This window comes from Carassius auratus, unplaced genomic scaffold (genome assembly GCF_003368295.1).
Source record: "Carassius auratus strain Wakin unplaced genomic scaffold, ASM336829v1 scaf_tig00214598, whole genome shotgun sequence".
Lineage (NCBI taxonomy): Eukaryota > Metazoa > Chordata > Actinopteri > Cypriniformes > Cyprinidae > Carassius > Carassius auratus.
In genome coordinates, this window is record NW_020527732.1 from 98,009 (window position 1) to 110,284 (window position 12,276).

Consider the following 12,276-nt stretch of genomic DNA (forward strand, 5'->3'; position numbering starts at 1 on the left):
TTACGCTATCTCAAATGCTTTTGAAGAGTGTTTAAATCCAGAGAAATAAAAGTTTTATCTAGTTACACAGACCATGTCCATAGTCTCATTGTGTCACCTGCCAGTGACATCATAACCCTGTGAGTTCCAGTTTTGTTTTGTAGAAAACATGGAAACACCTAAGATGCTTGAATATGTTCTACATTTTAATAGAACGATGATGGCAGCACAGAGTTGCATTATAACAGAACTTTCAAACGTATCTAGTATGATAAAACAGCACTGCTTTTGTATGCCGGCAGCCATATCACCCTGGAGCCCAAGACCGGTTGCCTACTGAAGCTAAGCAGGGCTGAGCCTGGTCAGTACCTGGATGGGAGACCTCCTGAGAAAACTAGGTTGCTGCTGGAAGAGGTGCTAGTGAGGCCAGCAGGGGGTGCTCACCCTGTGGTCTGTGTGGGTCCTAGCGCCCCAGTGTAGTGATGGGGACACGATACTGTCAGCAAGCGCTGTCCTTCAGATTAGACGTTAAACTGAAGTCCTGACACTCTGTGGTCATTAAAAATCCCAGGATTCTTTTGAAAAGAGTAGAGGTGTGACCTCGGCATCCTGGCTAAATTCGCCCATTGGCCTCTGACCATCATGGCCTCCTAACAATCCCCAGATCCACTGATTGGCTTCATCACTCCGTCTCCTCTCCACCAGTAAGCTGGTGTGTGGTGGGCGTTCTGGCGCACTATGGCTGCCGTCGCATCATCCAGGTAGATGCTGCACACTGGTGGTGGATGAGGAGATACCCCCTGACTATGTAAGCGCTTTGAGTGCCTAGAAAAGCGCTATATAAATGTAAAGAAATTATTATTATTATGCAAACATTGATGCCTTGAATTTTATCTGAGCAGCTATTGGTAGCCAGTGTAAACTGATAAACAGAGGTGTGACGTGTATTCTTTTCGGTATTCACGTCTTTCAGGGAAGACCTTGCATTTTCCAACATGACAATGCCAGACCACTTACTGTATGCTGCGTAGAAGGAGGATCCGGGTACAGACATGGCCAGCCTGCAGTCCAGATCTTTCACCAATAGAAAACATTTAGAGGACAAAGAAGACCTAAGACAGTTGAGCAACTAGAAGCCTGTATTAGGCAAGAATGGGACAATGTTCCTATTCCTAAACTTGAGCAACTTGTCTCCTCAGTCCCCAGACGTTTGCAGACTGTTATAAAAAGAAGAGGGGATGCCACACAGTGGTAAACATGGCCTTGTTTCTTTTTTTTTTTAGATGTGTTGATGCCATGAAATTTAAAATCAACTTATTTTTCCCTTAAAATTATTAATTTCCCAGTTTAAACATTTGATATGTCATCTATGTTGTATTCTGAACAAAAAACTGAAAGTTGAAACTTCCACATCATTGCATTTTGTTTTTAATCACAACTAGTACAGTGTCCCAACTTTTTTGGAACCGGGTTTGTACGTACATAATACGTATATATAAATACACAAACATACATGTTTATATATTTTTTTTTAATATTTACGTCAATATCAATATCGTATATATATACACATATATACAATAAAAAAAAGCTTGCAGAACAGAATCTGTCACCCTAACATTTATAACACAACCTAGTTTATTTTTTCCCCACTGTTTAGGGCCTGTCAAATAAGTTTTAGACCGGATCAGCAGTGACTCACTTCTACAACCAGCTTCCAGTTTTCATCAGATGACCCCCAACAATAGCCATATTCAAGGCTAGATGAACCAAGATTTACCTGTGCCTTCTCTGACTAAAATCAAATAACAAGTGCAATGTCCATTATTTCATTCAGTTTAAATTTTTATTTATAACTTTACATTTACATTTGGTATATTTAATGCACAATTTTTTTTTTAAAAATCTTAATGAATCCAGTTTAATTTTATATTTTGAAAGTTCTGATTATGTTCCATACAATTCGATTCCCATTCATTTGTGTGTAATGGTCAGGCATGGCCACAAGTGTTCATATGCAAATAACAAAAGAAAATAAAAAGCTTAAACACTAAATTATAAAAAGGTGGTAAATAAAAGTCATGTTAAAGTAGACATATCACCCATTTAGAATGTATCTGATATTGGCCACATTTAAATATGTCATATACACAGCCTCATCCAAAAAGACCATATCTGAGCAGAAAATCTGATGGTGCATATTCAGCTGTAGTATGAACGCAACCTTGATTTCACATAGATGTATTCTCTTTTGCCATTTCCGAACCATTTAAAAGTACAAAAATAACATTGGTGTTTTAGGTGTATCTGTAAATGGAATAGAAAAATAAATTTATTAAACTGTTCATAATAAATCCACTTGTCAGGTGGAATCCGCAAGTTGTTTTTAAAAATTGGCCTTTTTATGAACCTCTTACCACACTGAGAAACACTGCAATATCTTTCCAGAATGAGTTTGCAAATGACGAATCAAGTCTTTTTGATGTATGAAACTCTCCTTACATCGAAAACATGTGTAAGGCTTCTCTCCAGTGTGAATCCTCATGTGACTTTTAAGGCCTCCTTTAAGTGTGAAACTCTTTCCACAGTGATGGCACAAGAACGGCTTCTCTCCAGTGTGAATTTTCATGTGATAGTTAAGATTTCCTTTTAGTGAGAAGCTCTTCCCACACAGTTCACAGGTGAAAGGGCTCTCTCCGGTATGACTTTTCAGGTGAGTCTTGAGACTGACTTTATGACTGAAGCTCTTTCCACACTGCTGGCATTTAAAAGGCTTCTCTCCAGTGTGAATTAGCATGTGAGTCTTCAGATTTCCTTTTTGTGAGAAGCCCTTCCCACATTGTTGGCAGGTGAAAGGTTTCTCTCCAGTATGAATGAGCATGTGGTAGTTAAGATTTCCTTGATGTGAGAAGCTTTTACCACACTGTTTGCAGGTGTAAGCGTCTTCTTCAGTGTGGATTTTCGTGTGTGTCTTTAAACTTATTTCATGACTGAAGCTCTTTCCACATTGCTGGCACTTGAAAGGCTTCTCTCCGGAGTGAATTATTTTGTGCCTGTCAAGGCGTTTCATGTTAAGAAAACTCCTTCCGCACTCTGGACATTTAAAACACTTCTCTTTTGGATTACCTGTAGTGTGAGAATTGAGGCTTCCTGTCTTTTCAGCTTTTTTTCTTGGGGAAGTCTTTTCAGTCTGTGAGAAGCTTAACGGTTTTTCTTCAGTTATGAAATCATGATCTTTCTCTTCCATTACATTTACTACTTCACTTTCCTCTTTCAGCACTCTCACGTCTGTGGATGAAAGAGACAAACAGAAGTTATTATATGATGATTATATGAAACTATTTATGTGAAAGGGGTTATATGATGCTATTTAAACGTTTTCTTTCTCTTTGAGTGTTACAAGCCCTTGCTGCATGAAGAAGATCTGTAAAGTTGCAAAGACTAAAGTGTCGAATCCAAAGAGATATTCTTTATCAAAGTTAAGACTCTGCCATGCCCCCCACCCCCAAATGGTTCATTGAAACACACCCCCACATGTCTACGTCACTAAGTGGAAATATTTGCATAATGCCGCCCAAATCTTTACACAAAGAAAGAAACCGTGGTTTCAGTAACCATAGTTAGTGTCGAGGCAGCCAAGAGGAGGAGATGCTGTGTATATAGGCGAAAGCACTTTATTTGGCCTTCTGAAAGTAGATGATTTTTAAGATGACTTACAACAGAACAGCAACGCATTTTATATGACCGTTTCATGAACCTAGGTGAGGAGGTAATTCTGACTTTGCTACGACAATCTGGCGCTGTCGAATCAACTGCTGTAAGTATGTTTTATTAGTTTAAGTTTTTATTATTGACTGCTCAAATGCGGAGTTTTGTGTGTCGTGTGTGTGCAGGCGTATGAGAGAGAGAGAGAGAGAGAGAGAGAGAGAGACAGGGCCACACAGTGGTGTTAGCTGTCTTAACCGTCCATAACTTGTGTACTACAAACACATATATGTTTCATCACTGTGTCTGTCACCACTCTGTTCCCCTTTACGACTTGAATTGATAGTAAAACTATGGACATTATTAACATCTTTACATTTATTTTGAAAGATGAAGCTTGCGATTATGGAAAAGGGCGTTACATTGCTGACGGTCAGTTGGCCAATCAGAGCAGACTGCGCTTGTCTGAAGGAGGGACTTTGTAGAAAATTACTCGTTTGAGAAAGGCGGGGTGTAGAGGACCACAATAATGTACAGTATTTAATAATGTTTTATTATCTCGCCTTTAAGAGTATTTCTCAAAGCACTTAACAACAAAAGCAAACACAACAATTAAGAGCAATATACAAAAATAATGAATAACAATCAGTTAAATGGGACGAATAAAAAAAATGTAAAGACTAGATTTGATTTGCTTCCCTGATGTCAGCCGGGAGAGAATTCCACAATTTGTGACAGGCTTAAGATGAAAATGCCTGATCACCCATAGAACGCAGATGCGTTTCAGGAACGCCTAAAAGACCACTTTGAGAAGATTGCAAATTACAACTAGGCACATAGGGAATTAAAAGCTCAGCCAAGTACTGAGGAGCCAGACCATGCAGTGCCTTGAATGTTAACATGAGAACTTAAAAATAAATATGAAATTTAAACGGGAGCCAGTGCAACAATTCCAAAACAAGGGTTGTATGATCAACATACCTGGCCCCTAAAAGATTTCTGCTGAATTTTGTAAATGTTGAAGTTTGTTAATAAAACATTTTCAGACTCCAATAAGAAGGGCATAGATGAGAAAAGATTAGTGATTTAACTAACCTTTCAGCGATAGAGAAAGACAGCACAGGTTGTAGCCGTGCATTCGATCTAAAATGAGAGTTTGAGGTCTTAACAGTGTTCAGCACGAAAGGCTCAAATGACAAACTGGGATCAAAAATAACACCCATATTTTTTTTATTTACTTTGTAACTCCAGAGCAACACCATCAACAGACAAAGCTTAAGATCCAGCATTACGCAGTTTATGGGGCGAGACAAGAAACATAACTTCTGTTTTGGAACTATTCAAACACAAGAAATTTTCAGACATCCACAACTTAATGTCAGATAGGCAGTGTGAGAGATGGGAAATATTCACATTTTGTCCTGTATTAGAGTCGATGTAAATCTGCATTTTGTCATATAAAAATGGTAGTTCAGTTCGAGAGATAACTGCCCAAGAGGAAACAAATAAATGAGGAAAAGCAAGGGACCAAGTAATGAGCCCTGAGGGACACCAGTACAAGACCGACCTCAGATCTGAGTCCATCCATAAAAACAAAATAACTATGATCAGTTAAATAGGATCTGAACCAATCCAGAGCAATCTCAATCACCCCAAAGACAAATTCAAGTTGACAAAGTAATACTTTATGGTCGATGATATCAAAAGCAGTACTTAGGTCAAGAAGGCTAAGAATTGACAGAGATCCAGCATCAGATGCTAATAACAAGTCATTAGTAACTTTGACCAAGGCTGTCTCAGGACTGTGTAGTCTCCGAAAACCCAGACTGGTATGGCTCAAAAAGGTTGTTAACAGCCAGATGATTGTATAATTGAGAAGCAACAACAACCTCTAAATTGTTTTGCCAAAAATTGAAGATTTTATATTGGACAAAATTGTTTAGATTGGTCTACTTAAGTATTTTCCTTTTTTTAGAACAGGGGTGAGAGCAGCAGGTTTAAATGCTGTTGGCACAACACCAGTTGACAAAGAATAATTTATAATTGAAAAGAACAGTAAAACAAAGAACTCCAAAACAAGATTTAAATAAACTAGTTGGGGATCAACAGGGGATCAAGTACGCAAGTGGTAGCTTTAATTCTAGAAACCTGCACACTGAGTGATTCAGGATGAACTGAAGAAAATCTGGACAGAGGAGTACCAGAAAAAACATTTTAAGAAATTGCGGACACAAGCCGTTTTCGCACTAAAATCTGTGAGAAAAACATTACAGAACTGAACTGATGCTGTCTGAGAGTTAGCTTCTTAACTTTAAGACAGTTATTATGGTGAAAGAGCTGTCTGGGATTATTTTGGTTATTTACAACAATCTGAGAAATGAAAGATGATCTTGCTTTTTCAAGTGCTACTTTATATTGACCCAGAGATGATTTCCAAGCCTGATGAAAAACACCCAAGCCAGATTAACACCGCTTATGCTCCAGTTTGCGGCAAGCAACTTTATTTGAACACAGATCATCACTATACCAAGGAGCCAAGTGTACAAAAGAGACCCAGATACATGAGGAGAAGATGATGTTGAATATCTGCGTCCTGTACTCCGGTGAATGTACCACTTCTGGCGCAGCAGTCCGGCATAGTCAAAGCAATCATAGATGTCTTTGGCCAAAGGATAGTTCAGTTTTAAAGATAAAAGCTGGTGTGCAGTGTAACGTTAAAGCATGTTCAGCGAAGCCGCGTCCACTGTGGCAGAAACCTCAGCATAGCATAAATCCTCAGCACATGGGAAAAGCCTCCAGGTCGACCAGAAGCAGAGAAAATCCAGCGAACATAAAAAAATGCCACCACATCACAATGTGAAATGCAAACAATTAAAACAGCAGAGATCATTTAAAACCCACCTGTGAAACGCGCCAGCATAGACATTGAACCGGAGGTTCTAATGTAAATGTAATACACAAAATAATGAAATTTGAAAAATAATGTGGTTATTTTACATTAAAGCATGTATTCTGTTGCACCCAATACACACAATAAAGATCTTTAAAAAAGCATCATATGACCCCATTAATAAAATAATGATCTTTTACACTAATGTGTTATCAATGTATGCTGTTTTATAATGTACTACAATACTCAGGTGCAAATATCTGAAAGAAGTTGCCCTCAGTGTTGCCAACTTTTCAGACCCCCATAGCGACTTTTTTTCAAAAAAGCGACTAGCGACAAATCTAGCAACTTTTTTGACAGACCTTGTTTAATCTCTGAGACTCTCCGGTACTGCTGCACAAGCATGAGCTCTTTCTCTCTCCAAGAGCATGCACACGCATCTGTTCAGTGGGCAGAGAAGAGCAGCACTTTCAGTTAAAAAAAGATATTATGTTGCTTCTAACTCTATTGTACATACAAGTATAGCCAAAATCACAGTACAACCATTGTCTTAATCTTATGTGTATGTGTTTTAATTAGACAATGTCGTGAATAGGATTTTAGTGCAGAAATTAACATCTTTGAGAGCTGTTATGTAGTCTTATTGTACCGCGTTTCAGTCATTATAATATTAATTCCGTTGTCGGACAACAGAAACATTAAAATACAATAATAAAAAAAAGTTTTAATGAGAATTTTGACTGCATTAAAATGCAGTACATGAGCACAGAAAGGGCAAGATAATTTGCTGCATTTACGTCATGAATATTCTAATTAGCATATGACGTCATATAGCGACTTTTCAGGCAGGGTTTAGCTACTTTCCACTGAAAGAAGTTGGTAACACTGGTTGCCCTGTGTATCATTACCTTAACAGAGGCCAGAAACTCTGAAGATGGATACACAGAAGAGAAAATACTGCAGCAGGCAGAGCACTTAAGCTCACTGTTCACTATGGTCGCAATTTAGAAAGCTAATATAAAAGTGGGAATATTTGCATAATGCCATCCAAACATTCACGCAAAGCTTATAACAAAGCAAAAGAACTGACATTCACCAAATTCAAATCACAAATACTACTGATGGGTGGAAAAACGGGTTGAATGTTAACTTTAATTTCCATATAACTATAAATTATGAAATAAATTCATCAGAATGCACTGATAAATAAATATTGTGACTAAATCATGTGCTAGTGCGACCAACTGAGAAAGTAAGTTGCAAAAGAGCGACCAGTGGGAAGAATGAGTCTGAAGCCCTGCACTGTTGATAAATTGTGGATTAATTGTTTTTTACTTAAAGATCCCCTTAAGTGCCTTGAAACAAGCAGCGTTATTCTATGTGGTGATGTAGTTACAAACTGAAACATATCGAGCAGCCCCACCCTTTATTAAAGTAGCCAATAGCTTTTATAATAACCTGCTCCTTAACACCAATAAGACCAAGGAGCTCATTGTGGACTTCAGGAAGAAGAATGGAAGCACGCATGACCCCATCCACATTAACGGGATGGTTGTTGAACGTGTCTCAAGCTTCAAGTTCCTGGGAACCACCATCTCGGAGGATCTGTCCTGGACTACAAACACCTCCAGCCTGGTCAAGAAGGCTCACCAGCGCCTTTTCTTCCTCAGGACACTGAAGAAGAACCAGCTTTCTTCAGCCATCCTAGTGAACTTCTACCTGTGTGCGATCGAGAGCATCCTGACCAGTTGCATCACAGTCTGGTATGGAAACTGCTCAGTGGCTGACCGCAAAGCACTGCAGAGGGTGGTGAAAACTGCCCAACGCATCACAGGGACACCACTTCCTGCTCTTGAGGACATCCAGAGGAAACGCTGTCTACGTCGAGCTCGCAGCATTCTCAAGGACTCCCCTCACCCTGACCATGAACTGTTTAACCTCCTCCCCTCCGGAAGGCGTTTCAGGAGCCTCCGGACAAGGACCAGAAGATTCAGGAACAGCTTTTTCCCAAAAGCTGTTTCCTTGCTGAACTCTGCCCTCTGACACCCCTCAACACCCCCCACACCACACACATAGACTCCTCCCCCTCTTCAACACTCTGATTTATTTATTTACTCACAACAAGCAAAAGTAACTTGTTATTACTTGCAATCCTGTCTGTTCATCCAGGAACACTGTATAATCCATTTGCACATTGAAATATTTTCTATGCACTTTACTGTCCATTGCAATACTGTAAATTATGTTCATAGTTCTGCCTATAGTGTACATACACTTTTACATAGCCCATCTGTATAGTATGTTCATAGTACACCTATCTGTATATTGTGCTTATAGTATTTAATATCTGTAAATTATGTCCATAATACTTACCTGTATAGTTATTGTACATATTATAGACCTTTATTCTGTACTTACTGCTTATTGCACTTCTGGTTAGATGCTAACTGCATTTCGTTGCCTTGTACCTACATGTGCAGTGACAATAAAGTTGAATCTAATCTAATCTAATCTTATATTATGTCTGCTCGGGTCAGAGACATTGAGCACGGTAAAGCCACATTTGACAGCCACAGTCTAATAGATTACCCGCTAGATTCAATATGAAGCTTGTAGTAAAACAAAATAGTGTTCATAACCATGCTGAGACTGTGTAGTTGCTAGGGATTAGGGCTGGGTTAAAAAAAAAATAGATTTTTCAATTAATCGTTTTTTTTAAATGTGGTCTATTCAAAATCGATTCTCAAAGGCCATGAATCGATTTTTTTCCATATTTATTTCCGAAGACATTGAACGCAATATTAGCGTTAATCTAATTACAAATCTTCTCCACTAAATGTCACCCTCTTATGTGCCTTGTGCAATGTTACCAACTAACCTGTCATTCATTCATTCAGTGCTTAAAGCAGTGGTTCTCAACACGCGGCCCGTCACAAATTCAAATGCGGCCCACCATAAGATGAACACACACACAAAACATGCAACTCACTTGAAGAAATTCAGGCTTTCAAAAAGCTGTCAATCAAAATGTACTTGTCGGGCTCAGGCCGAAACCTGTCGGGCTCGGGTCCTGTCGGGTTTTACTTTTAAGGCCCGATTACAGCTCTAACAAAAAATCGAATCGAGAATCAAAATCAAATCGATTTGAAAGCTTGTGAATCGAAATCGAATCGATCTGGAACATCTGAATCGATACCCGGCCCTACTAGGGATGCATGATAAATATTGCCTGATATTTAATGTGCATTTTGACTGACAAGCTGCGCCCAACCACAATCACATTTTGTGCATGTTTTGCACAGCTCGTCAGTGAACAATGGCTCTTTGTAGTAAATGCTGCTCCACATTAAATCACGCATGTGTAGAGATTTACCATTGATTACAGAATTGGCTTTACTGACAAAATGGGCATTAAATATCAGGCATGTTTATCGTGAAACCCTAGTAGTAGCAAAAGTTTTTAATAAATGCTGACTTCTCAAAACATTCCCAGAACGTTAGTTTTTGGTTCCCAGAATGTTATTTTTGATAGTTTGTTTATGGCTAGCCAGGAAAGTTTTCTTAACGTTCCCAGAACGTTAGTCTAACATTGTCATAACGTTATTCTAATGCTAATCTAACGTTCCCAGAATTATAATGTTCCCCTAACATTAGCTTTTGGTTCCCAGAACGTTTTTCTAATGTTTCCCTAACATTAGCTTTTTGTTCCCAGAATGGTTTAATAAACAATTTAAATTCTACGAGCACGCAACTCTCTGTGGAAGACGGGTGAAAACGTGTGCTGGAGACGCTAGTGCAGATCAGAACACTCTATGCTTAACCCTGGCTCAACACTATAATTTAAATTGCGTTTTGATTGATCTAATTTCTGTATTTTAATAAATGCTGCATTAAACGAACTTCAGGGCTCTGTATAGGCCATTACTCATTAACATCTGTGACGTTTTCATTGGAAAGATTGGAAGTTTTATTGGGTTATAAAAATAATCTGAGAATAATCATAAGTCAACGTTTTGTATAAGTAATTTTTATGTTATTTTAAAAAGAACCACCCAGCATATTTTATGTTTACAAAAGAATATAACCTAAAAAGAACATTTCCCTAATGTTTGTATTTTGTTCCCAAAATAAATAAATAAATAACCAAACAGGAACCAAAAACTAACGTTAGGGGAATGTTTTGTGTTTGCTGGATCTGTAGAGCAGTTTGTCTATTTAGGGCTACTGTAGAAACATGTTGACTACTTCCATGTAAGGGGACCCGCGATGTATGTAATTTCATTGGGACTTTAAGAAGAAAGTGGGTTTAACATAACTAAACATTTATCGTTTAAACAACTTCTGTACTATGTTAATAAATTATTCAATTGTGACATGTCATTATAACAGGTGTCCAACAAAAGGCAGCATTAGTGTTTGTCTGGTCGTGTGAACTCAATATCTCTGTCCACATAAGGCGACCTGATCCATGTCAAATAAAACCACTTTAAGACACAATTAAATGATATTCTTGAATAAAATATTGTTAGGCATAATTTATGTAGAAGTCAAAATTTTAATACGGATCAAATGACAGTTCAGTTCTGAGAATGAAAAACCAACCTATTTGTTCCTCGGTATCTTCTTGTTTCACATTGAATTCTTCAATCTTCACTTCTTCACTCTCCTCTTTAATTAATGCCATCTTTATAATTGTGTCTATAATCTCTGCTGCTTCACCGGGAGTTTTTCTGTGTTTGGACGATTTGTCATTTTTAAGATGAGAAAAATTAACAGAAAGAAAAAATAAATCCAAATTAAATCTCTGATTCACGATATAGGGAGCAAAATAAGAAGCACCTTTTCTGTTTACGTTACTCATGAGCGGATGCACATTACTCAAAAAAAAATTATAATATTGCTGAATGTTAAATAAAATGTTACAATGTTATATTGAATAAGAATTTGTACAGCTTTTTAAAACAACATAAATCGTTTGATGGGGTTGTACGGATTTAAAGACAAGTTTAAATGTTTATAAATTAAAAACACAAACCTTGCATCAACCGAATCACAGACGCTGATACAGGACACAGCCTTATGACGTCATATCGACACACCAAAATAAAAGTCAAGTTCATGCGCTATTGGCACATATGTTAAAATTACATGCATAAAAATGTAAATAATAAAAAAATACAAATGACAAACAAAAACAAACAAATCTAATTAAAATATCAATCTGTGCAGTTAGTAGCCAGAAGTTACTGTGAATCAGTTTCACCCACTTAAATAAATAATAATAAACCAGCACACACATATGTGCAAAATAACATGCAGAATGGATTAAAAGGACCAGCAAAGTAGCACTACTCCAAGAGTGGACTCATTCTCAGTGTGAAGAGTATTTTGATGAGGCTTGAAAACCTTGAGGCAATAAAATACAACAGTTCCTCCAATCTGATGAAAAAGGTGATGCTTAAATGTGAAACGCATTTTTTTTTTAAAAAAAAGTGCTTCCTCATGTATACGGAAAACTGAAGAAGAAAAAAAAATCTTTCCTGAGTGACTCCGATGACTCGATCCCACATGCAGAGAACATCAACAAACTCAGAATGAGAAATTGGTACTGAGCTGTCCATGTGAAACCAATCTTTACTATCATTGAAGAAAAAGAACTCATCCGAAATTGTCATCATCTGGTATTTCCTCTGTTCCCCTGG

The 12,276-nt window shown here is 37.8% G+C and overlaps 1 protein-coding gene across 3 annotated transcripts; it reads right to left on the reverse strand.

Annotated features, from left to right (window-relative positions):
• Positions 1 to 1,544: 1,544 nt before the first annotated feature.
• On the reverse strand, positions 1,545 to 11,675 carry LOC113092459 (gastrula zinc finger protein XlCGF8.2DB-like). 3 transcript variants are annotated; one of them, XM_026258061.1, is made up of 3 exons: positions 11,610 to 11,675; positions 11,177 to 11,304; positions 1,550 to 3,267 (listed from the first exon to the last, which is right to left on the reverse strand). In XM_026258061.1, exons 2-3 carry the CDS (start codon positions 11,256 to 11,258, stop codon positions 2,393 to 2,395), a joined length of 957 nt encoding a protein of 318 aa, XP_026113846.1. In that variant the 5' UTR covers positions 11,259 to 11,304; positions 11,610 to 11,675; the 3' UTR covers positions 1,550 to 2,392. The 3 variants fall into 3 exon arrangements, with proteins under 3 accessions (XP_026113847.1, XP_026113845.1, XP_026113846.1); XM_026258062.1 differs by lacking the exon at positions 11,177 to 11,304 and having other exon boundaries at positions 1,545 to 3,267; positions 11,610 to 11,660; XM_026258060.1 differs by lacking the exon at positions 11,610 to 11,675 and having other exon boundaries at positions 1,549 to 3,267; positions 11,177 to 11,562.
• Positions 11,676 to 12,276: the final 601 nt, after the last annotated feature.